The 23958-nt window shown below is 49.2% G+C and overlaps 3 protein-coding genes across 26 annotated transcripts in view; 2 read left to right on the top strand and 1 right to left on the bottom strand.

Annotated features, from left to right (window-relative positions):
• LOC140685442 (U3 small nucleolar RNA-associated protein 18 homolog) overlaps nt 1–23958 on the bottom strand; it is a 61525-nt gene that overhangs the window by 9819 nt on the left and 27748 nt on the right. For 6 of the 17 annotated variants that reach the window (XR_012060278.1, XR_012060277.1, XR_012060270.1 and 3 more), the window contains 4 exons: nt 13734–14139; nt 13358–13618; nt 9069–9152; nt 1742–4464 (listed from right to left, as the gene is read on the bottom strand). The gene's annotated coding sequence lies outside the window, so the exon portion shown is untranslated. Of the gene's footprint in view, nt 1–1741; nt 4465–6092; nt 7298–9068; nt 9153–10683; nt 10842–13357; nt 14140–23958 lie in introns of those variants that run through there. The other 11 variants (XM_072940625.1, XM_072940624.1, XR_012060271.1 and 8 more) reach the window with 10 other exon arrangements.
• On the top strand, nt 849–16017 carry XAF1 (XIAP associated factor 1). 6 transcript variants are annotated; one of them, XM_072940620.1, is made up of 9 exons: nt 849–979; nt 3255–3321; nt 4928–5063; nt 5548–5604; nt 5940–6135; nt 7280–7365; nt 13360–13707; nt 15463–15535; nt 15852–16017. In XM_072940620.1, exons 2-8 carry the CDS (start codon nt 3290–3292, stop codon nt 15517–15519), a joined length of 912 nt encoding a protein of 303 aa, XP_072796721.1. In that variant the 5' UTR covers nt 849–979; nt 3255–3289; the 3' UTR covers nt 15520–15535; nt 15852–16017. The 6 variants fall into 6 exon arrangements, with proteins under 6 accessions (XP_072796721.1, XP_072796720.1, XP_072796722.1 ...); XM_072940619.1 differs by lacking the exon at nt 849–979 and adding an exon at nt 2817–2924 and having other exon boundaries at nt 13366–13707; XM_072940623.1 differs by lacking the exon at nt 849–979 and adding an exon at nt 2821–2924.
• FBXO39 (F-box protein 39) lies at nt 16885–22861 on the top strand. 3 transcript variants are annotated; one of them, XM_072940617.1, is made up of 5 exons: nt 16898–16967; nt 17117–17173; nt 19978–21083; nt 21978–22154; nt 22522–22861. In XM_072940617.1, the coding sequence occupies exons 3-5, from the start codon at nt 20058–20060 to the stop codon at nt 22648–22650; spliced, it is 1332 nt and encodes a 443-aa protein (XP_072796718.1). In that variant the 5' UTR covers nt 16898–16967; nt 17117–17173; nt 19978–20057; the 3' UTR covers nt 22651–22861. The 3 variants fall into 3 exon arrangements, with proteins under 3 accessions (XP_072796717.1, XP_072796719.1, XP_072796718.1); XM_072940616.1 differs by lacking the exon at nt 17117–17173 and having other exon boundaries at nt 16885–16967; XM_072940618.1 differs by lacking the exon at nt 17117–17173 and having other exon boundaries at nt 16891–16967; nt 20016–21083.

Genomic DNA, 23958 nt, shown 5'->3' on the forward strand with positions numbered 1-23958 from the left:
ACCTTCTTTTAATATTCTCTCCTGTCTTCCTTGACTTTGTACAGCTTTCACGTGCAGTTTCTCATTTTATCCTCACAACAACGCATTGAGGTACATGGTATTATTTCTGCTTCCTCGGCCATCCCAGATTTTCTGCTTCCCTTTTGCCTCTCCCTAGTGAAAGGTAACACTGGGCAGCCCAGCCAAGTCACGTCTGAGGGATTGGTTCCCTGTGACTACCCTTACCCCCCTCCCCTGACCCACAGGCTGGACACAAAAGAGGCTGCCGGAAACTCCTGACAGCTGCCAGGCGAGTAGCCACCGTTCCCTGGAGAGGCATTCTAAGCTCACAACAGAGCATTTCTCATCCAGTTTTTTATGAGTTTGGGGTTGGGGAGGGGTTGGTGGCCGGCCAAAGATGAGTGGCAGAATGATGAAATCACACGAGCCCACAGCCCTGATTCATGTCACAGTGGGAATGGGGACAGACTTTTGTGCCAACCAGAATGTTCCTGGTTACACACTGCAGTTAAAAATAGTGATAGCTTAGGAGCGGGCATGGTGGTCAGAAAGAAAGAAATCTTCCTTCATCTGTTACATTCTATTATTTTTTAAAAGAAAATGTATTTCTGCATTAGTTATAGAATTCTAAGTTATCTTTAAAATTCAAAAGAAAAAGGCCCCTCCTGCTGTTTTGAGAGCCCCCGGGCTCTGGGGCGGAGGTGTGGGTAGGGGGCAGTTCTAACTGCTGCTCTAATTATCTCAGACACTCATCCTTCACACCCATCCAGCTCAGCCAGCATCTGCCCACTGCTGCACAGCCCAGCGCCTCACGGCCTGCTAGGCACGAGCATGTGGGGCCCTCTGGCAGCAGGTCACGAACCAGAAAGAGCCTGTGGAAAGAGGTGATGAATCTCAAATCACCTGCCCCCATGGCTGGGTGAGGACGAGTTGTGGCGACAGAGAGACAGGCAGCCAACCGTAACGGGAGACAGAGGAGGTAGGTCCTGTATCAGTGATAACGTCACAGTTGGCCTTAAAGAACTGGTGGAATTTTGATTTGTAAGGAAGGGGTGGTGCAGGGGTGGGCCAGTCTGGAAAGAGGAAGCATCTTGGAAGACAATGAGGATGTAAATGAAAAAACTCAACAGTCATTTCCAATTCCACCGCCAGGGCCCCTGTCACGGATTCCTGTCCTCTGGGACATCTCACCAACACAGCCCTCTTTGGCATCTCTACCACCCCTCCATTCTGGGGGAGTCTCAGCACGAGACCACACGTGAAAGCTCAGGTTTTTTTCATTATTGTTGCTATTCATGAAACTGCCTGAAGTAGACAGGAGTTGGGAGCAAAGTCCAGAGAGATTAAAGAATTTGCCCGGCTGACAAGGAAGGGAATCAGGAAGCTAACCCAGGTCCCCCCTGCCCAGGCCCCCATCACCACTAGCTGTGAAATAAGGTGGATGGTGTCTTCCTTGGGTACACAGACCCCTGAGTGAGATTAACCAGGTTTGAACCCCAGCTCTGATGTTCGCTGTGTGACCCTGGGCGAAGTGCTTAACCTCTCTGTGCCTCCATTTATATAGGTGCAAGATGGGGCTAATAATTCTTACACCAGAGCTGTCAGGCAAGTTAAAAAAGATCCTGCCTGTAAAATGCTTAGTAGAAGGCCTGTAACACAGAAAATGTTTAAGCCTTCATTCGCTGCTGTTACTTCCACTCACCGATCATTATCATTACCACCATTGTCTCTCACTCAGTACCTGAATTTTCGAGTCTGCCTGTTGGCTGGAGACCATGTCTGGACCTTCTCCTTAATCCTGTTATCCTCCTCAGAAAAGCTGCTCTCAGTCCATTTGCAGACTTCACAAGAATTCTCTCAGCCTGCTTGTGGCATTGCTCAATACGGTGCTTTGGAATCCTTCTGTTAGCACAGCTGTTTCTGGAGTCTAGGGAGCTCTGAAGACCCCAGAGGGGATGCGCACTAGAGTGGGTCTATCGAGCGGGCGGAGGTGGGTGGGGAGGTAAGCAGCCTCCACATCCTGTTCCCACGTCCCACAGGCCCCTGTGCCTTCTCTCCCCATGTGCTGTCTGCACCTTGGTTTGGGCAGGCTTTCTTGCCAGCTCACCCACAGCGAGGAGGACACACACACACAATTAGATACACCGTTTTATCATTCTTATTTATCTCACAGTTGCACCCTGCTTCTCCCTGTGAAAAGAACACAAGTAGACAAACAAATGTTCTGTATTCACTTGATTCAATGATGCATATATAATTCTGGACTTGTGTTGTCTTTAGCAAAACTTGATTCCATTGAATCTCAAATTTTGGGGTCATTTGGACCCAATTATAACCATCTGGGTCGTGGACTTCTTTCAAGTGTCCACTAAAAACACTGGCTCTTCCTCGGGAAAAGGCACGTACTCAGATGAAAGCAATTTTGAACACAATTTCTGGGAGCACCTGGACTCCCAAAGTCCCCCAGGTCCCCAGGTGAGTCCAGAAAAATGAGGAAACAGAAGCCCAGAAAGCTCAAGTGACTCAAGCTGCCAGTTAGTTACACTATCAGGATCCAAATTCCCATCTCCCGACCCTGTGCCTATTCCGGGACAGACAAGCCTAGGGCTCCCTGCCTGGGTTCAGAGCCTGGTTCTGCTGCCTGTTGGCTGTCCTCTTGTTAGCATTATAGTCGTGTCTGCTGTAATTATTTACAAGAGAGGAAAGAGGCACTCAGGAAGACAGGCGGTTGCCCTAGGTCACCAAGCTTCAAAGTAATGTGGCTCCAAAGTCTGCAATCTTGGCACCCACCACCCTGCATCCACAATTCCTCCCAGACTCGACCGGGATCAGAATACGATGCAGGACGCCCAGGAGCCACTCTCAGGGCACAGCCTTCAAGTTCATCACAGAAAAGATAGCTTTCTCCTGCAGAGGGAAGACTGGTAAGAAGGCCAGGAGGGAGTGGAGGCCCACGTTTCAAGGAAGGGGATGGAGAGACTTGGGTGCAGTGAGGCCACATGGGTAAGGGAGGGGCTGCTGTCCGGGGAAGGTTTGGCTGCCGCCCAAGGGGTCACAGGAACAGCCGGTGGCAGCAGCACGGGCTGAGGGTGGCAGCAGGGACCATCTGGGCTGGTTGTGCTACAGAGGAGCTTCCTGGAGTGCCCGACCACGAGAGCAGCTGCGGGCTGAGAATTCTGAAAACTCCTCCCTCCCTGGGCTGTGGGCAGGGTTGCTGGAACACTTTCAGTTTTGTTTCTCTCTCTGTCCGCAAGAACTGAAACTGGACGAAGTCTCCAGAGGCAAGAACATGGAGGGAGACTCTCAGATGTGCAGGAACTGGTAAGAAGCTGCCTTCCCTAGTGGCTGACCTGAGGCTGGCTGACCAGGGGAGCAGGCAGGATGAGGCTGTTTCTCAAGTGAGGAGAAAAGGATCCATGTACCCTGGAGGGCCAGGGCGGGCCCCTGCGGTGGGGAGGTTCAAGCTCAGTAGATGTCTGAGATGATGAGAGGCGGTCAGGGTCAGTAACAGCCCTGCCCAGCCCCCGCCCCCCACCCCAGATATTTCACTTTCTGGGACAGTTCTAAAGCCAAACAGCCAGGCTAACTGTCCTGCTGCGCTACTAGTACTTGGCAGACCTTGGGTTCTAATTTGTGATTCTGATCATATGCTCTTCACCCAGTCTTTGAAAGAAAGTGACCCACAGAGACTGCTGGGTACCCTTCCCACCCTCACTTTGAGGGGGAGCTGTGGGGCGGGGTGAGGGGATGGAGCAAGGGTCCCAGACCACACCTCTAACTCCGGGGGACCTGGCCCCTTGAAGCATTTCGCTCTTGAAGCTCCCTACCTGTGGCAGGAACCAGAGGGATCCCTCCCAGAGAGCCTTCTCTCGCCAGGCGCTGCTGGCTCTCTGGTGTCTGAACCAGCTCAGGAAGGACAAGCCGGGGGGACAGGGCAGGGAGAGCAGTGGGGGAAAGGGGCCAGGCCAGGCAGAAGGGCAAAAGGAGAGGGCGGGAATGGGGAGCAGCCCTTGGGCCGTCTGCCTGGGCGGTGCGGAAGCCAAGAGCTTGTTCAGACCAAGAGGAGTGAGGCTCTAGCCACTCCCCTCTGGCCACATCCCCTGTGCCCGGGACGGGGGTGGGCAGCTCTCATCATCCTTTGGGCCTTTAAGGCTATGGCCACTGGTGTCCTTTCTCCCATGCTACCAAAAGCAAGAGCTGGGAGCAATGAAAGAAGGCATTTCTGGGTGATGAGGAGCATTAAGAAACGCCCTGCCCAGGAGCTGGAAGACTCAGAAGCCTTCTCCAAGAAGGGTCTCAGAACCTCTCTGCAGGTCGCACAGGGGACAGAGAGACAGCCTCTCACTCTCAGAGACGTGGGAAGCGCTCCCTGTGGGGATTCTGAAAGCTGGCATTGCCCTTGCAGGGAGCGTGAGCGTGGCAGGGCTGGATTTCCAACCGGCTATGGGTCAAGCAGGGGAACACCTGAAAACAAACAAAATATTTGATATTTGTTATTTCATTTTAAAAACAGTTTTACCGAGGTATGATTGACATAGTTGCATTTATGGTACATTTTTAAAGTGTACCATTCGACACGTTTGACATATGTATATACCCGTGGAGCCGTCACCACTGTCAAGACCATGAACCTACTCATCCCCTCCCCAAGTGTCCTCAGGACCCATTGTGACCTCTCCCTCCTGCTCCTCCTCGCCCACTCCCTCTCAGCCCGGGCGGTGGAAGAGCTTGTGGAGGGTCCTGACACTTATTTCATGGTTTTCTTTGCATTGCTCTGACTTAGGACCAGCATGGGGAAGGGGACAGGCAGTATCACCATCACCTTTTCAGTGCTTAAGGCCTCAAAACACCTTAGCCCAGCAGCCCTGGGTATGAAAAACAGCTCCAGGCTTTATACCATGAAATAAGCCTGTTTTCCCTCCTGCAGCAAAAGAAGCGTGGCGTCTGCGCATCTGGCCCTGCACGAGGCCCACTGCCTGCTGTTCCTGGTCCTCTGCCCGGAGTGCAAGGAGGCCGTCCCGCAGGAGAAGATGGACGAGCACTGCAGGGGCGGGCACCAGCAGGTGAGGCGGCGGGAGCGGGACGGAGGTGGGAGTCCCGCCCTCACTGCAGCACCTCGGGGCACCCGTCCCCCAGCCCCTGTGTGCCAGCCTTCACTGCGGTGGGAAGGGTAATTCATTCCGCCTTTCTTGTACTGAGCGGAGGCGACTCCAGGCCTTCCCACTCCCAATTCCTTCCCTACAGGGGTGAGGATTCGGCCAAGGCAAGGGGCCCCTGTTTCAGGAAAGGTACAATGTTCTTTTGAGATGTGTCCAGAGGGGAAGCAGGAAAGGAGAGCTCCAGAAGGCAGCTGTGGCCAAGGTCAGTCAAAGGCTGACCCCTCTCCTGCTGTTTCTGGAGCTCCTCACACTCAGCAGTTCCCACAGTCGCTCCTCGAACACGGGGCTGGTGCTGCAGGGAGCCGAGGGCACCTGATCCCTGCCCCGAGGCCTTCACACCCCCGATACCCGACACATGGAGCCAAGGCGTCTCCCTCTGTGCTCCTAGGTGGGGTGTGCCATGTGTCAGCAGAGCCTGCCGAAGCACTCGCTGGAGGTTCATGAGGTGAGAGTCAAGCGTGATTTCTCCGGCACCGCCAAGCCCGGGAGATGGAGGGGTGGGCAATGATAAAGGTTCCCCCCGAAGCTCTTGCTTCGGCCCAGGCAGGCTTGGGGAACGATGGGGACCTAGCTCACCAGAGGGACACCAGGCCTCCCGCCTCCAGATGCCGCTCAGAGGTGCTCCCCGTGGTCCATGAGCCCGAGAGATCCCCCCTCCGGCCCTCCCTGTCTGCTTTCTCTTACCGGCTTCAATCCCCCGGGGAAATAAGCTCATCTCCCCAACCCGACTGCAGTCACTGCAGGCCAGTGACCGTGTCAGTCCTGCCTGCCTCTCCGCAGGCCACGGAGTGCCAGGAGCGCCCGGTCGAGTGCAAGTTCTGTGAGCTGGCTGTGCGCCTCAGCAAGGTGGAGCTGCACGAGCACCACTGTGGCCAGCAGACGAAGCTCTGCCCCGGCTGCGGCCAGCTCTTCATGCTCCATGTGCTGGCCAAGCACAGAGATGTGTGTCGGGGCGAGCAGGCCCGGCTCCAGGAAGGTGAGCAGCACAGGCAGGGGAGGGGAGCGGAGCCTCTCTTGGACGGGGTGGCCAGGGGTGTAAGCTCTCATCAGGACAGGCGACACGTGTGTGATGACATACCAGGTACCAGAGCGGCCTTCTTGTGTGTCTGCTGTGGTCTTTACATGACTGGTCCAGGGAGACCAAGAGGCCGGGGGGGGGGGTCTTGGGAGCTACACAGATGAGTGCAGAGGCCACGCGGGTCTGCAAAACGGGAGGCCTCCTTTGAACTCCTCCAGCACGATTCCAGCCTGGCAGAGATCCACCTGCATCCTTTTACAGATAGGATGAAACAAGGGCTTGCTAGAGGCAGAAGCCAGGCAGGACAGCCACATTCCCTGACACCAAATCAGGTTTTCCACCATCAGCAGCGGACGGAAGGGAGCTCGCTGTAGCTCCTGACTCTCAAGCCTGCGTCTGGCTGCCTGGTACCATTTTGTGTTCTCTTGACCCGGTTACCTCCTCATGGTGTGTTCACGGAGGACACAAGCCAGCAATGTGACCGTTCGTCTGTTCACTGTTTGCTTCAGTAACACTGTAACATGTGGGAAGAGCCTAAACTCCCTTGGACGTCAGTCTGTCCCGGTAAACAATTTTATCAAAATCAGCACATGAAAAACTGGAGTGCTTCAGATTCGCGTACATTCCCGGCACGGCTGGGCTTCAGCACAAGCAACACGACGTCAACGCAACTTTGTCAACACAACACAGCTTCAACAAGACAACACGATACAGCTTCAACACCATCAACAAAGATGCGTGTGGTGACTCCTCCCTTGATCACAGGGCTCAGAAATTAGTGAAATGAGAGAGCGGTCAGATTGGCCAGGACGGGCATCTGTGGTAGCAGCGCCCTCTGTCTCCTTAGAAACCAGAACCACTCCAGGAAAATGTCTCTTCATCAGGGCTGTGTGCTGCCCTGAGTGCATTTTTGCGGCTTAAAGGAAATGATGTGGGCGATTCCACCAAGGGTTGCCTGTATGGCCAAGGACACTGGCAGTGCAGGACGCTCATGGCAGGCCCGGGACAGTCCATCCTCAGGACCGCAGGCCGTGCTGTGAGACCGTGGGGCTAGCCGTTGTCCAGGGCAGTCATTTGTGGTGTCGTTTCTGTGCTTATTCAGGGCAGAGAATTCCAGCTCCTGAAAGCAACATCTGCTGTGATTATTGCAACCAAATGATCCCAGGAAATAAGTATATAGACCATCTGGTGAGTAGAAATTAGTCATATTCTAATGGTGCCAATAGCCAGTCCATGTTCCAAAAAGTATGACATGAACGGTAGATTCTGGATCCAATTTGACACTTCATGGACATTAGAGGTTCCCATATTCAGTCTCGCTTTGTTCAGAAAGGGGTGTTGTAATTGCTTTAGGCTAACTTAGCACGCATAATTAGTCTCCAACAGCACCAGCCCTTCAAGGAGCCTCCCTGACCAGTCCAGCTTTCTCCAACCACCTCCAATCATCTTCAACCTTCAGGGCCTGAACATTCCAATTTGGTCATCAATGGGACCTACCTTATCATTTTATGCCCCTCGTGGGAGTCTTTTCTGTTAGACTGTGAGCTCCTGCAAAAGTGAGTGACTTTCTCCTTCCTACAGTAAAGCTGGTATCAGGGCTGGGTACCAAAAGGGCACTCTGTAAAGGTGTAATGATGTGATTAACTGACTGAATTTGCCTGGGAACATTCACAGACTCCTCTCTCCATCACTCTGAGCACCTTTTAGTGCATTAGCTGTGCCAAGTTGCTCCCCTCTTTTGCTGGATGGAGGATTTTTCTTCCTGGGGAAGCTTACCAAGGCTTCTCTCCAAAGAACCCATCTCCTTCTCCTTGGATGGAGAGCTGTTTATCCTTTCTTCCCCTTCAGTTCAGAGAACTATGAATATCAGAATTAAATGATGACCTAGGGATGATCTAGACCTTCTTGTTTATCGTGGGAAAACACATATAAAACGTACCACGAATAATGTCTCGAACATTCACAGTGTTGTGCAGCCACCACCGCTGTCTAGTTCAGGAAATTCTCATCCCCCAAAAAGAAAGCCCGGACTCAGAAAGCAGTCACTCCCTACTCCTCCCTCTCCGCAGCCCCCGGCAGCCACTAATGCTTGCTTTCTCTATGGATTTACCGATTCTGGACATTGCCTGTGAATGGAATCATATAATCTGTGATCTTATGTGATTAGCTTCCTTCTCTGAGTATCGTGTTTTCAAGGTGCATCCATGTTTAGCCTGTGTCAGTGCTTCATTCCCCTTACGGCTTTTTAATGGTCATACTACACTTCGCTTATCATCTGTTGATAGACATTTGGGTCATTTCTATCTCTCAGCTCCTTGCTTTTTGAAGTGTGGTCTGTGGACCAGCACCGTCACCTGGAAGTTTGTTAGGAATGCAGAATCTTAGCATTGTCCCTAGAAATGGTAAATCAGAATACGTAGTTTCACAAGGTCCCTTGCGTTTCAACTTCGAGAAGCACTGCCCCAGCCAAGTGATTCTCAGCCTTAGCTGCACACTGAAAGCACTTGTATATTTGTTTTCCTTAATACTGATGATTATTCTAGTACATAAGTGGTCCATGACTTTCATTTGAATCAGAAGATGCTTGATGAGCATCAAAACAAGAGGCAAGCTGACTGTTTCCCTCAAAATGTCCAGATTGGCAACCAAGGATACCTGCGCTCTTACTTGAGGACGCTACTAAACATGGAACTAGGTTTGTGGTCAGAAACCCTGGATTTCAGTTCTGCTCTGCCACTTACTGGCTGTGTAGCTTCTTTGAGCCTCTTTCTTCTTTGAGGAAAGTGGGAATAATGATTTGTCTGCTTCTTCATGAGATGAGAACATCCATTACCACTGACCACCAGAGGTACCCCGGGTGAGCACGCACATGCACACACGCTGCTTCCCACCTGTCAATCATAGAGGAGATTTCTGTGTTCCCGTCTAGAGGTGATGTCGCTCCTCTGCTCCAGCAACGCTCCCCACTCTCTCTCCTACAACAGGGCAAGGTGGAATGAGCTACACATGTAGGCAACAACAGAGTCTCAAACTGTCCACTCCAGTATGTTCTAACATTTGTTATGATAAGCTTTTAAAGGGGTAATATGAACAAATAATTCTGTTGGTGGTGCCATCTTTGGCCCTGCATGGAAAGCATTCCATCTCTCTCTCTCTCTCTTAAATTTGCAAGTCGGGACTGAAATCTTTCATATCATGTGGCTTTATGGTTCTCGGTCTTTCACTTTATATTAACATGACCTCAAGACAGAGAAATAAAAAGTACTTCTCTGAACCTCATTTCCTGCCAGCTGCCATCTTCTTTCTTTGTTCCTCTTTGTAGCAAAATGTGTAGACAAGTTGTCTAAAGTCTTTGAATCCCTTTCTTCTCCCATTCTTAAACCCACTCCAATCTGTCTTCATGCCGCCACCCCAAAAACTGCTCTTGTCAAAGTCATCAGTGACTTTCACGTTGCTAAGACCAGTGGTCAGTCCCCAGTCTATGGGGAGCAGGTAACACCGCTGCTCATCACTCCCTCGTCTGTTCATGATTCAGCTCGCCCCTTCCTTGGCTTCCAGAATACCATGCTCTCCTGGCCTTCAGTTACCTCACTGGTCTCCCCTCCTCTTGCTTCCCAACCTCTTAATTTGGGCTGGGGGGTAGAGTCCACTCTCTGTATTCTTCTTTACCTATACTCAATAATAATGCCTCAATAATTTCATCCAATCTTACGATTTTTAAAAATGTCTTATATAGGCAGACACTCCCAAATTTATACCTCATTCCAAAATTTTCTCCCAAGCTCCAGACTCATACTCACATATCACTGGCTACTCAGCTTCTTCACTTGAGTGTTTCATAGACAACCTATTTTAAATTGTCTCCCATCCTACATTCACCATCCCCCTTACCTTTCTCTATTCTTTCCCAAACATTTATCAACTTCTAACATATTATCTGATTCACTTATTTATCACAGCCCTTGTTAATTGTCTCCTACCACCCCAGTTAAAATACAAGCTTCATGCTAACTACTTCCCAAACACAAATACTCTATTTTCTAATTCTTTTGGCCATTTCTTCTGGTATTTAGTCCCATATTTCTAAAACATCTTCTTATACTGATTTTTTTTTCAATTTTAGGTATTATCTATTAATTCACAAGGATTTAGGGATATAGATTTCATGTTCTTACACTACCTATATACTATACACACCTCTAGGTTTCTTTCCTCCATCCTCTCCATATATTGATATCACCCATTCTGATTAAATCAATGTTAAATTCTGGTTAAATTCAATGTTACAGTATTATGACCATGTAAATATTACAAATGGCTATGCCATACAAACTGTGATTACATTTACTTTCTTCTACAACTTTTTGTTTTCTCTGGAGTTAATAATTGCTTCAGTTTTTCATTTGCTTCATTTTCTAGGTACCCATCCCTTAGTCATCCCTAAAACTTTCCACCAGGGCTGAAAATTTCCCCCTCAGTACAATCAAACACATCAGGTATTCTAGCCTGTTCACTTTGGGGCATGTTGCTCCCAGGCCTGATGAGTAGTTGGGAACTTCTTCCCCTCTCTCCAGTGCTGAAGTTCTGTTCCCCAAATTTTAGATTCACGTCTTTGTCTTTCTTGGTTTACTTCTTCTTTGGTAGAGCATATCCTTGAATAGTTTCTTGAGAAAGAAAGCACAGAAGACTAATTTTTTAGACTTTGTAGGTCTGAAAATGATAGCGTCAATGGCTACAGAACCTATCTACCATCTTAAAATTTTAAATGGCATTACAAAAAATTCTCAGACAAATACAAAAGAATGGAGCTAACATAATTAACCCCTGTGTATTCGTCACCAGCTACATCAACAATCAAAAGTTTTCCACATCTGTCTCAGCTATCCTTTTTTTTTTTTTCTTTTCTTTTTTCTTCTTTTCTGAAAGTATGTTAAAGTAGATCCAAGATGCCTGGTCACTTGGCTCATCATTCTTTAATATACATCTTTAAAATAGTCATTTTCTGCTAAGCACACACTCTACCACTGAGCTATACCCTCCTCCTTTTTAACTGGATATCAAACTCTAGGTTTTAACGGTTATTTTCTCTTAGCACTTTGAAGATTATCCCACCATCTTCCCACCTCCGTGACTGCTATCGACAAGTCAGCTTTCCGTGTAACTGCCATTCCTTTGCACATAACCTTTTTCTTTGGTTGATTTCAAGATCCTCTTTGCCTCTGATCTTCTGTGGTTTCACTACAGTGTATCTAAGGGGGGATTTATGCTCAGATGTGCTTGTTTGTCTCTCTTCTTCAGCATCTCTCCAGACTGAATCTAAAGATTTAGCTCTGTCTTAATCAGTTCTGGAAAAGTCTCAGCTGTAATCTCTTTAACTCCCCAGTGTCCCCTAACTGCTCCATGTTCTCCCCAACTCTTTCTGTAGAATATATTGGGTGTATATTGGATCTTGTTCTAGCTTCATGTCTCTTAATCTTTCACATTTTCTATTTCTCTCTCCTATACTCTGAATAATTTCCTCAAATCTATTTTCCAAGTTCATTCTTTCTTGGCCAAATCTTATCTGCTTTTTTTAAGCCCATCCATTCAGTTTTAGTATCTGTATTTTTCCTTTCTAGAAGTTCTTTTTATCTCTCTTTCAGATTCACCTACTCTTTTTACATAGGATCATGTTCTTTTCTCTTGCTTTAATCATTTTAATTAATTTTACAGTTTCTCTCCTAGAGTTCTATTATCTGAACTTCCTGGAGACTAATCCTGCCATCGATTGTGTCTATGACTGTTACTCAAGGTATACTGCTTCCTTGTGTATAAATCTGAAACGTGAGTTTCTAGATGGTGAGATGTGGGTTTTGTCCAGCAGAAGTCCCCCTGAGACGGAATGAATTACTCGAGACTCTGGAAAGTCAACAGAGCGAGGGGGAGTCAGGGACCAACTCTTCAAGCCTCTCAAATGTTCCCACAGTTATTGTGTACAATCAAAGGAAAAATCACCAACAGTGTGTCATGGGATGTAGGAGCTTAAGGAAAGACAGGATCGGGTAGAGATTATAGAATCCACAATGAGTACAAAGGCTTAATTTATCTTCAGGACAGACATGGGGAGAGGGGAACAAGGTACATTCTTCAGACATAAGATGTTGATTACAAAACAGACCACCAGACCAGCCAGTTCCTTGTCTTGGGGATTACAGACTATCTAAAAAGCAGGAAGCATGCCCAGCATTTATAGTTGAGGGTTTAGGTAGTCGCTTTGCAATGAGAAGAGTAAACCCTGAACTATGGACCTATGCTTATGATAAACAAACTGTGTTCTGTGCTTATAGAAAAGGATACACAATGGCTTTGCCATTGGAAGCAGCCCTAGGCTAAAACCTCAACTATGCAAGCAAGGCATTGTCTCTGCTTTTTACTGCAAAGAGACAGGAGTGCAGATGCACAGGCACCTGCTAGCAAATCAGTTACTAAGCACATTTGTTCTTCTTAAAGGTCACAAGAGGCTGGGGTCTGTTACAATGTATTAACCCAATCATGGGCTCCCACAGTAAGACTTTGTGAGAACCCTTTATGACATAGTTTGGGATTACGTACCCTCCAGAGGGATTTTAAGATTATTTCTGCCATATATCCCATTTTTATGTTAATTCTTCTGCTTGGGTATTCTCAGACCATGAGGCTTATGTAAATCTGAACCCCAAATACAAGAATGGCATGAGCCTCTGATTTGGAGTTTTTAGGATTGTCAGTTTTGCCTCCCCACGCTCAGTTTCTAGTGCAAGGTAGACAAACTTCCTCGCCACTTTCCTTTCTCTAATTACCCGATTCTTTTCTCTTAGCCACCTTAGTTTAGCCTTCAAGGTTCCCAGCTTTGTGCAGGGACAGGGGAGTCTGTCTTCCAACTTCACACCTTGTGTGGCTGGGACTTTTCTCTCATCTAAGCTCTTAGTTACAAGACTGATCCCATACATCTCCTCCCAAAGGGTCAACTCATGTGCTTAACAGGCCAGGCCTTCATTCGCGGAGCTTGCATGAATTCTTGCCAAGTCAGCTCAATGAATGTTTGTCGTATTTTATGCAGCATTCCTACATGTTCACAGTGGGAAATTTTCAGGTTATCTCGCCTATTGTATTATCCAACCATTCAAGCCAAAGTCATTTTCTAATTTGATATTTGACTCACAGTTGCAGGATAGGTGTCGTCCAGTCTCAGAGTCTGTGAAATATTCTCCAGTTGGAAAACCAGAAATTCCTCCTTCATTCCTTCCAAGTCAGGCTGCTCAAGATCAAACTTTCACAGCAGAGAAAGGTGTCCGTCCAAAGACAAAAAAAATATGCAGATTTCCCCTTCTTTCTGAAAAGTCAACGAGGCAAGCACCAAGAGGCACAAACAAAACCACGGATCTGCCTTTGAAGTCTGATCACAAGCTCAGGGTCTCTGCTCCTGTAGAAGATGAGACAGCCTATGACATTCTGAGGAGATGTTCTCAGTGTGGCATCCTACTTCCTCTGCCAACCCTAAGTCAGCATCAGGTACCCAGCCTTTGTCCTCTCCTTACCTGGCTGTGAACCATCTGGACAGTGTTTAAAGAAATCCAAGACCTGCAGGATGTTCGCAGACACCCCTGTCTCGCCTTTCTCTGTGTGCCCAAATCCACTCTCATGACGCCTATCACCTGGTTAATATATTTGCATGATCTCCCACCTTTGAGGGCAGAGCCAGATTTTCAGTTCTGTGTCTCCAGTTCCCAGTCCAGGGACTGACCACACACAGCCAATGCTCCAAAACTGTAGAGTAAATGAATGAACAGAGAGCCTCCAGTCTGGCTCTCTCGTGGTGTAGATAAGCAACTGAGGCCCAGAGATCAGAGCCTTGGTCAAGATCCTAAGTCAGTTGGTATCTTGCCTCCAGCAGGTCAAGGTTTACTTCAGGATTTGCAGCCTCAGAAGCCTGATTTTTACAGCCTAAATGTAAAATAAGTAAGAATAAGAATTAGCATCAGATGTAGTTAACCATTATGCACCAGTTACACTTCAAAGTTCTTTACAAATGGTTAGTCATTGAAAACAACAGGCAGGTGTTTAATCCTTAGCTTACAGATAAGGAAACTAGACAGAAAGGTCAAGTAGCTTCCCCAGGGTTGTACAATTAGAGAGTGGCAGAACCCAGCCTGGAGTATGTGTGTATATAAATGCTCTTAAGCCCCAGACAGGATGCCTCACTTTAAAAAAAAAAGGGGGGGGTTAATTATTCAAAAAACAAAAGTACAAGATACTAGATTTTGTTGTAACGAATTGACATGATACCCATACGAACAAATATACAGATACAGCAAATTCTTCCCCACTCCCACCCCACCTCCCAGTGCCTTGACCTGAGATACCAATTTCAGCACCTGGTGGGTGTCCTTCCAAAGCTTTACCTCTGCTCACACAAACGTGAACAAGCCTCTATGGGGTTTGAATTGTTTCTTTTCCCCCATATATCATCTTCCTATACTCATTACTCTGCCATTCGCCTTTTTCACTTAACATATGATACACGCTCCTTACAAAAGAAAGTAGACCTAAATATTGGGGATTTTTTCCCCTGCTTCTTTAGGCATCTCTTTATGCACACAAGCACATAATTTTACAAAGTTGGATGAATTTCATACTTGCTGGGGATGTCACTAGGGCCACATTCCCTTGCCTCCCTCAATCTTCTGTAATTCCATACCGCCCTCCATCCTTATATAATAGGGTTGCTGGATTTAGCAAATAAAAATTCATTACTTGGGACAAAAATAACAACAAAATAATTTCATGGAATATACTCATATTAAGACAAAATTCTTGTTTCCCTGAAATTAAAATTTAACTGGGCATCCTGTATTTTGTCTGGCAACTCTATTATATAATCACATACATATACATACACACATTTGGAGTCTAATTATGCACAGTTCTTTGCATCTTAATATTATGACATCAATATCCAAGGACATCCCTGCAAGTCAAATGATGTGTTTCTCTCCTTTTTTTTCAATGGCCGCGTAAGAGTCCATGGTGTGTGTCCTCTAATGTGTTCATCCACTACCCCCCAACCCCCGATAATGACAGGCCTCTATTAAACATTGTCCCAAGCCTCCCGTGAACCCCTCCTGGCTCACTGGGCTCTTTTCTATGCCGTCTGTAGCTCAGGGTTCCTGCTCTGGGAACTGGGGATAGCAGTACCCAAAGATACCCCAGGAACTAACTCTTCCCACTTTAAATACATTGAACTTTTTAAAATGTCCATTTCTTTAGGAGAAATGCTTGTGGTTAGCTTCGTCAAAAGGAAAACAAGTGAGAAGTTCCAGCTAGAATCGGAAAAGAAAAGGTACGACAAATGTAAATGATTCGGTTTTTACACTGGTTTTTCTGCATGCTTTCTATGCTAGTCTTTTTCTTTTCTTTTCTTTTCTTTTTATTTCTCATCTTTTGGGGGGGAGTAATTAGGTTTATTTATTTATGTATGTATTTTTAATGGAGGTACTGGGGATTGAGCCCCAGACCTCACACATGCACTCTACCACTGAGCTATACCTTCCCCTGTGCTGGTCTTTACTTGGGAAAAAAAGATGGGTTTTATTCACTGGGTTTCTTTCTTGTAGAAGAAAAGGTCTGGATCTTAACTATTTTTCTTCTTTTAACAGAGATCTTGGTTTGCCCAAGAGCCACAGATAAACCAGGAGAAAAAAGGGTTCCAGCTCTTCTGCCTGAGAGTTCTGATCAAGCATCCAGGCCCCGCACTGCCTAGATACTGGGGACCCAGCTTTGTCCCTGGAGAATAAAGGGCCTTCCCTGAAAGCCTGTCCAACACCTTTAGAGTTCTCACTGGTTTTCCAGGGCTGGTGACGGTGGGGTGAGGCAGTACACAAGGAAAGGGGAGTGGGTGGCAGAAAAAAGAAAGAAGGCAGGAGGAAGAAAAAAGTGAGGCTGGGTGGCAGGTGAAGGCCAGGTAAGGGCGCAAAAAGGTGCCCCTGAAGGCTGTTGGCAGGGAGAGCAGCTGAGAGACACCTCGAGATGCAACCGACCTCCCAGCAAACAGCACACCCCTACCTTTCTGCCTGGCCTTTGGGGAGACCAGTTGGGGCACCAGCCCTTACCAGGGAGGGAAGGGCCCAAGACAGTGGTGGTTAGGTGAGCCCCACCCTCCCAAAACTGGAGAGGTGGAGTGGTTCTCAAGCCTTGTCACATCGCTAAGTCAGGTTTGCTTAAGGCTCTCGTTGGGAGCCCTGTCTAAGGGGGCCAGGGTGGGGGGAGTGGAAGCCGAGGCAGAGCGCTCCGCGGTGCTTTCCCAAAGAGAAGCGTGCTCGCTCGGTCCCCCGGACAGGACAGAACCCCAGGGCTAGGTCCGGACGGGGAAGGTGGCGACAGCGCGGGCCTGAGCCCCAAGTCTGGGGCAGACCCTCTTCCTCGCAGGAAGAGGGACAGGCAGCGGATGTGGGGTTGAGCTTCCTGCCTCCCGGCCCCCCAGCCAGGGCGCCTTCGGGAAATTCTGCGCGGGGACTCGTCTTGCCCACCCCCCACCCCCGCGCACCATCGGCTGGGCTGGTCACCCCAGGTTTGGGCCCCGCGGCCTTGGGGATGCGCAGAGCTCCGCAGGTGGCGACGCGTCACAAAGGCGGGGCCGCTCGGCCTTTAGCCTCAACGGGGGCCCCGGGCGCGGACCCCGCGGTGGCGGACTTGGCGTCCGGGCAGAGGCGGCGCGGGCGGAGCAGGCCAGCGCTCGCGGTCCCTGCAGCCGGAGCAGCGGGGCGCAGCGAACGGTAACTGGCGGCGCGGGCTGGGGGTGGGTGGTCTGGACGCCCCGAGAACCCTGCGGGGAGGGGTGGCTGCCCTCCTCTCCTGCCTCCCCCGGGAGGCTTCCGGGCCACCTCTCCTGTCCCAGCGATCGGACACCCAGGTTTCCTTCCAGGATTGGCAGCTGTGTGACGTGGTGAACCAAGCCTGGGTTGCAGCGTTCTCAAGCTGGGTTCGAATCCCATCTCCCCAATTACCACGCCATCTCACTGGGACACTTCCCTACCCTTCTAACACCTCTGTTTCCCCACTTGTGAAACGAGTGTGTTCATACCTCCATACAGGGGTGTTGCAGAAGCACCTTGGCACTAACTCTCTGACGGCAGCAAACATTTGTATAACATTTACTATGTGCCAGGCACTGTTCTGGTGCTTTCCATGTATCAGCCCATTTAACTCCCCCAGTACTAGGAGGAAGGTAATATTATTACCCCTATTTACAGATGTGGAGACTAAGACACAAAGAAATGGACTAACTTGCCTTAAGGTCACATACAGCAGTTGACAGAACCAGGATCTAACCTACTACACTCACTGCCTCTGGCACAGGGGAGAGGGGTGTGTGGGGAGGGGGGGTCCAGGTAATGGCATATGACTTTTGGACCACTTGTGACACCTCTCCCAGCCCACAAAAGATGTTCTCCCAACCCTACCCTATGACTTAAAGTGTCTGATAATTCTTCTGACCCATGACCTTGCTGGGGCAAAGGGCTTCGTTTGATCAGCTTTCAGACTGCTTTAGTTTTTCTTAGGTACCTTGCTCCCTGCTAAGTGCTGTGGAGTCCCCTAGCCTCGAGTAGTTTGTATGTGATTGAAGACACAACCTTATTTCCTCATCAGTTAAATGTTTAAGTACCTCCTCAAAAGAAAAATGAGGCTGCCCCTAGTCTTAAGGAGTGTGTGGGTTTCATGAGAGAAGCAGGCTTAGACACAGACTATATTAAGGGGTGGACACTGAGAAAGGGGAAAGAGAAGGGGGCAGGCTGAGCCCACTGGAGCCCTGTGTCCTGGGTGGGGACAGGCAGGCTGCTGCCAATTCCCATGTGGAAGTCTGTATGGATGGGAGATGGGAGGGCCAGCTGGAGGCACGAGCCAAACTGTTCAGTAGATGATGACGGGGTAGTGAGGACAAAGGCATGGGAGAAGACCCCAAAAGTAAGTCCCCTACAGGAGCTTGCCTGCAGGAGCTCCCTTGAGGATGCTCACTGCCACTGTGGTGCTGGAGGGAGCTGGAAGAGGCCTGGGGGTCCATCATGGGGGAAGTGGATAGGAGAAGGGCGGGGATGCCTACAAAGGGGCTTACTCAGATGACAGATCCAGTGGGTGAGATGTACACAGGGCAACACGAATGACGTTTACAAACACTGAATGCACGTTTGGCAAGCCACACACAAATAAAAAGAAGCACATCAAACACATGGAATAGTTGACTATGGTGTGGAACAGTGGAGTGGGACACAGAGTTAAAAGGAAATGAGTAACTAGAATCAAAGAGAGGTCTTATCCAGACAAGTGTCTGTCCTGAACTGGAAAAAAAAAAAAAGAAAGATTAATTTGTCCCTATGCACCCAAGGCCTGAAAAGTGGAGGTAGGGAAAAAATACAAGAGAAACAAGAGAAAGCTCAGGTCTAACCTGGGCCCTGTTACTAATTTGCTGTCTGAACATAGGCAAGCCTTGTCACCTCTCTGGGCCCAGTTTCCATCTGTTTAAAAAAAAAAATCAATTCTCAGATCTCTTCCAGCTCTAAGTTTTTATGAGCCATGGTAAATAATCTTGGGCCACTTGGTAAAGAAACCAATACAAGCTTTATGGAGTGCTAGGGCTTGAACCTTAGAGAATGGGGCTTGGGGAGAGGTAAAGAAAGGGAGGAGAGCTCTCAGACAGGGGAAACATTGAAAGCAAAGCCATGAAGATTACAGCGGATGGTTGTGTAAAGTCTGACCCAGGGCTCAATGTATCAGGCGGGGCCTGAGCCCAGCTCTCCCCTGGGACTTCCTACCCTGGCTGGGGTACCACCTACAATCCAACTGCCAAGTCAGAGACCTTCCAGTCCTCCTAGTTCTATATTCACCAGTTACCAAAGAACTCGCGAGCCCACCCCCACTCCCACTATAATGCTGCTTTAGTCCAAGGCTTTGAGCCTGGACTCTGCTCTGAACCATCCTTCCTCCACTCCCCCTGAGTATCCTTTCTACACCTCAAGACCGACCACATCACTTCTGGATGAGTGATCCTTCCATCTTCCCTGGCCTCAGCTGAGGTTCTTCATCCTTGTTCTGCTGCTATACCTTTCCAATACAAACACAGCCAACAGCAATGGCGCCCAACACAATGATTCTCATCCAGAGACGATGTCAGATTCTAAAGTCTTGAGAAGAGGAGACAGTGGGTATCCGTCAAGGACACAGCCTTTATCATATCATTCAGGGCATTTAGAATGATGCCCCTGAACCAGCACCTCCCACTGTTTCAGCTCCGATTCCATCACTCCCTGCCCCTCACAAGTTAAGTTGCAAACAGTGTGAACACATCAGGTATGCCCACAGTTCTGTAGCTTTGCACGTCTTAGTCCCTCTGCCTGGAGTATACCAGTTCCTCCACCACCAACCTGGTCTGCCTTGCAAATCCTACTCACCCTACCAAACCCAGCTCAGACGCCACCTCCTCTGAGCAGCCTTCTTTACTTCCTCCTTACCCAGACAGAACTAATCACCCCTTGTTTTCGCTACCCTGCGCCATGAATATGCCTGAAGCTTTTCACTTCTCCCACAGGGTTGTAATTGAGTCCTGGTCTGTGTACCTGATGGACCCCCAATAGGCTGTGAATTCTTGCAGGTGTTCACTGCTTGGTGGATTAATCATTGCACCCCCTGCACCAGCACAGTACCTACACATGGCGCCAATGGTGCAAGTTTGTTCCATTGGGTTTAATAGGTGTTTGGCAGGTAATGGCTCTTCCTTTTCACTCTCCGCAGAAAACAAGTGATTGCTTTTCTCTCCTCATTTTTGGAAGCCCTGCCTACCACTCAGCTGTAGTGGACATCCTGGTTCCTTGATGGACGAAGAAAGCCAATTGATCCAGCCTCAAGACCAGAGCTGCTGGGCCGCTCTGCCCGATGTGTGCCTGCGTCGTGTTTTCTGGTGGCTGGGAGACAGGGACAGGTCCAGAGCAGCGCTTGTCTGCAGAAAGTGGAACGAGATAATGTATTCAGCTGATCTCTGGCGATACAGAACCATCACGTTCAGTGGGAGACCTTCCAGGGTACACGCGTCCGAATTCGAGTCGGCTCTTTGGTATGTGAAGAAATTTGGTCATTATCTGGAGCACCTGGAGATCAAATTCCTGAATCCTTACAACGCTGTCCTAACCAAGAAGTTCCAGGTCACCATGCGAGGGCTTCTCTCATGTCTGGGCAAGAGTAACAACCGTCTGAAGTCTCTCTCCATCCAGCACCTGGAACTGGACCGCCTGGTCTGGAGGAACAGCATCAGGAGCTCGTTCATCAAAAGCCTGAGCTTCTTCTTGAAGAAGATGGGCAAACACCTGGATTATGTCAACCTGAAGGGGGCCAGGCTCACCGTGGAGCAAGGCTGCCACATGCTCAACTCCCTGAGCTACTTAAGGAGCAAGAGCATGGTGTCGGAGCTCAACATTGAGGACTACTTCAGTCACCACCTCGCCGTCTACAGCAGCCTCCAGTTCCACAAGACCATGGCCACGTTCCGCAGCCTCGTGTCCCTGACCCTCAACTACAACTGCATCTCCGACGAGCTGCTGGAGAACTTGTGTGAGAACAACGCTGGTACCCTCTGGACCATGAACGTGAAGTGCCACGTTCATGACCCCCACAGCCAGGTCATCTGGGGCATGTCCTGGGCCAAGCTGGCCAGGCACGCCACCAGCCTCAAGGTGAACTTCTTCTTTGAGCGAGTCATGAAGCACGAGCGCTTGGCCCGGATCCTCCTGCAGGAGATCCCGGTCAGGAGCATCAGCCTGAGGAGCTGCTACTTCAGCGACCCAGACTGGTCCATGAGGCCCACTCTGACGGACCTCCTGCCCACCTTCCGGCACACCCTGCAGGTAGGTATGCCCTGAGGGCCAGGGGGCTTGTGAGGAGCGACAGCTGCCTGCTCTTGGCTGGGCTCACACACACTCACTCAATCTCAAGTTGAAGTCCTGGGACATGCCACCAGACTAAGCCTCCCCTGTTCCCCCAAGACTACAGCAGAGGACAAAAGCTACTGCTCACTTCCTGTACGTGGAACCAATTCCTAACTGACTGACAGCCAAGGAAGGCCCTCTATCCCCCAGCTCAGTGCTGCGAGGCTGAGCAACGAGGCGCCTCTACAGGTGAGCAGCAGGCCAGCAGCCCCTCCCACCCTTCCACCTGGTCACAGCAGCGCACAGGAAACAGTGTGACTCTGAACCAGACAAAAAGCCAAATCTGACCCAAAGCACTGAAGAGCTCAGAGGGGCGGGCTGTTCTCTAACCTGGTGGCTCACCATCTATAAAATCAGGATCATTCTGTCCCTCCTAAGGACCTCACAGAAGGCTGATGATTAATGTTCACAGGTATAAATACCCCTATTTACAGTGAGGGATTACAGAATGCTAAGGGCTCATTAACACTCAGACAGCCCTGAAGTGCAGAGGCAGACACCACTGCTACCCTTCCTCAGAAGAAATGGAGGTCTGGGCAACCCCCTACCCCCAGTCACCCGACTGGTCTACTGCTAGGCCGGGACCAGCGCCTTGGTCTCCAGACTCCAGATACATTGCCCCCAAACTCCAAGTTTTGCAAACGTGGTTAAGATCCTTTCATTCCCAAATCCCATCCTCTGACGGCAGCATGTCCAGTGTTCCTTATCCACATGGCTATCTGGCCAAAGGTGGGTCATGAATGTGTTATGGAACAATCCAGCCAGTCCCAGCATCTCTGACCACATCTGTCTTCCCCTCTGGCACTTTTCCAGAAGCTAACTTTTGAGTTCAACAACAACCATGAGTCTCTGGACGAGGAGCTGCACCTCCTCATCTTATCCTGCAGGAAGTTGTTTTATTTCAAAATCTGGGCTTTCCTTGATGTTAAGTTTGTGGAGCGGATCCTCAAGAGTCAGGAAGAAGGGCAGTGTGCCCTGCGCACACTCAAGGTAAGAGCCTCCCCTGGGTGGGTTCCACGGGGTTGGGGCAGGGGTGTCCAGCCACGGTCCTCCTGCTCTGGGGCAAAGGTCAGGGATGAGGCAGGGCATCAGGGGAGTGGGGGGACGGACATCTCATGAGTCTGTCTGTTGGAAATGAACAACTTCACGGAAGGGAATCTGGAGATTTCACCTTTACTAGTTGGGTTTGGGTTTTTCCTGATTCTGCCAACAACTGTACGTGTCTGTCACCCGGACTGTCTTCAGGGCCTGGATGATGTAGTTACTGTGTGTGTGTGTGTGTGTGTGTGTGTGTGTGTGTGTGTGTGTGTGTATGTGTGCGTGCACTGCATGCGGGGGTGCTTCTCTCTCTGCACAGGTGAGAATTTACACAAACAGATGTGAGGCAAATGAAGAAGACAGGACACTGCGGGAAATTTACAGGAAGTACAGAAAGATGATCGATTCAGAGCTGAACTATTTTGTCATCGCCTACCCCATGATGTAACGAGCGCTCTCCAGAGGAAGAAAGCTAGGAGCACTTTGAACTTGACAATCTGGTCCTCGTAAAACGACACTTGGGGCATCCCCTACCCCCACCCCCTTTTCTCGTCTCTCTCCTTGTTGCCAGTTTCACACCAACATGACACCCCAGCAACGTCTGGGACTGCTGGTCACGTGAAGACCCCAGGTGACTTTAAAGTGCTATCTTTACCAACCATGCGGGGTGATTTCTCTTTTTGTCACTTGCTCTTGCTTTTTGACCCTCACTCAGCCACGGAGCTGAAAGCCCGAAGCTGCTCGGAGCAGGGTCTTTCTAGAGGACCCTGACTCCTGATAACCTCGCTCCTGAAAAGGAGTTAACTAACTAGCCGGGGAGCAGCAGAACCGCGTTTTCCACTGACTGACACTGTCAGTTCAGAAATGCTCCCTATCCTGGCTGACCTTCGTGTCAGAGCCTCCTGACACAGACCTTGGCCAGGCCTGATCTCAGATGAGTGAAACCTGCCAGCAAGCCCTCGTGTGAAGCAGGGAAGTCCTGCTTGGAGCCGGACTCCCTCCCAGGGAAGGAGATCAGCCCCAAATTCATTTGTGTTGTGGATTCAGCAATCCCGCACCTGCTTTTCTGGCGTCTCTTTTATTTACTCCCCATCCAGGCAGCGTGGTGCCCAGCCCGGGGCGAACGCCCAGTCCTCACGTGGGGCTGAACAAGTGGCCGGTGCATTCATATTCACCAAGAATTTGTAATGTCATGGGGAGATGTTCCTAATGCCATGCGAAGTGAAAAAAGCAGGACACAAAACTGCATTTAGTGTGATGTCAATCGTGTAAAACATATATAAGGTGGGCTTTTTTTTAAGCATAGAAGAGATACACCAAAAATGTTAAGTTATCTCTGAGTGGTGGGATTATGGGTGATTTTTATTTCCCTTCTTATGCTTTCTCCTATTTTTCAAATTTTCTACAATGACCATGTCATTTTTATAGTCATGGGGAAATCTAGTGTGTTTTAAATAAGGAGTAATGTTAAGGCCCACGCCAGAGAGATGTATTGCTTCTGGTCTTTCGAGTTTTGTGCACATAGCTGTATGTAGGGTTTTTTTCCTTCAATAGGTACGAATAAAGTCTCAGAACACTTTTGACAAGTATCTCATTTCAGACTTTTGTCTCATCTTTGGTATGTGGTGTCCATATTCATGCTTAGCTTTTCAGGTCTTTGTGAAAGTGCACGTTTATCTGGTGCTTTTCCTTGTCCAGAGCATTTCCACAGTCACGGTCTCACCTGAATGTCCCTACAGTGCGTGGCTATGGTTCC

This window comes from Vicugna pacos, chromosome 16, assembly GCF_048564905.1.
Source record: "Vicugna pacos chromosome 16, VicPac4, whole genome shotgun sequence".
NCBI classification, from domain to species: domain Eukaryota; kingdom Metazoa; phylum Chordata; class Mammalia; order Artiodactyla; family Camelidae; genus Vicugna; species Vicugna pacos.

Bases quoted from the DNA above. Each gene is read 5' to 3' on its own strand.
- XAF1 (XM_072940620.1), top strand. From the start codon at position 3,290: ATGGAGGGAGACTCTCAGATGTGCAGGAACTG. The intron at 5,064-5,547 runs GTGAGGCGGCGG...CTGTGCTCCTAG, and splicing joins GCAGGGGCGGGCACCAGCAG to GTGGGGTGTGCCATGTGTCA. The intron at 5,605-5,939 runs GTGAGAGTCAAG...GCCTCTCCGCAG, and splicing joins ACTCGCTGGAGGTTCATGAG to GCCACGGAGTGCCAGGAGCG.
- FBXO39 (XM_072940616.1), top strand. From the start codon at position 20,058: ATGGACGAAGAAAGCCAATTGATCCAGCCTCAAGACCAGAGCTGCTGG. The intron at 21,084-21,977 runs GTAGGTATGCCC...GCACTTTTCCAG, and splicing joins CCTTCCGGCACACCCTGCAG to AAGCTAACTTTTGAGTTCAA. The intron at 22,155-22,521 runs GTAAGAGCCTCC...CTCTCTGCACAG, and splicing joins GTGCCCTGCGCACACTCAAG to GTGAGAATTTACACAAACAG.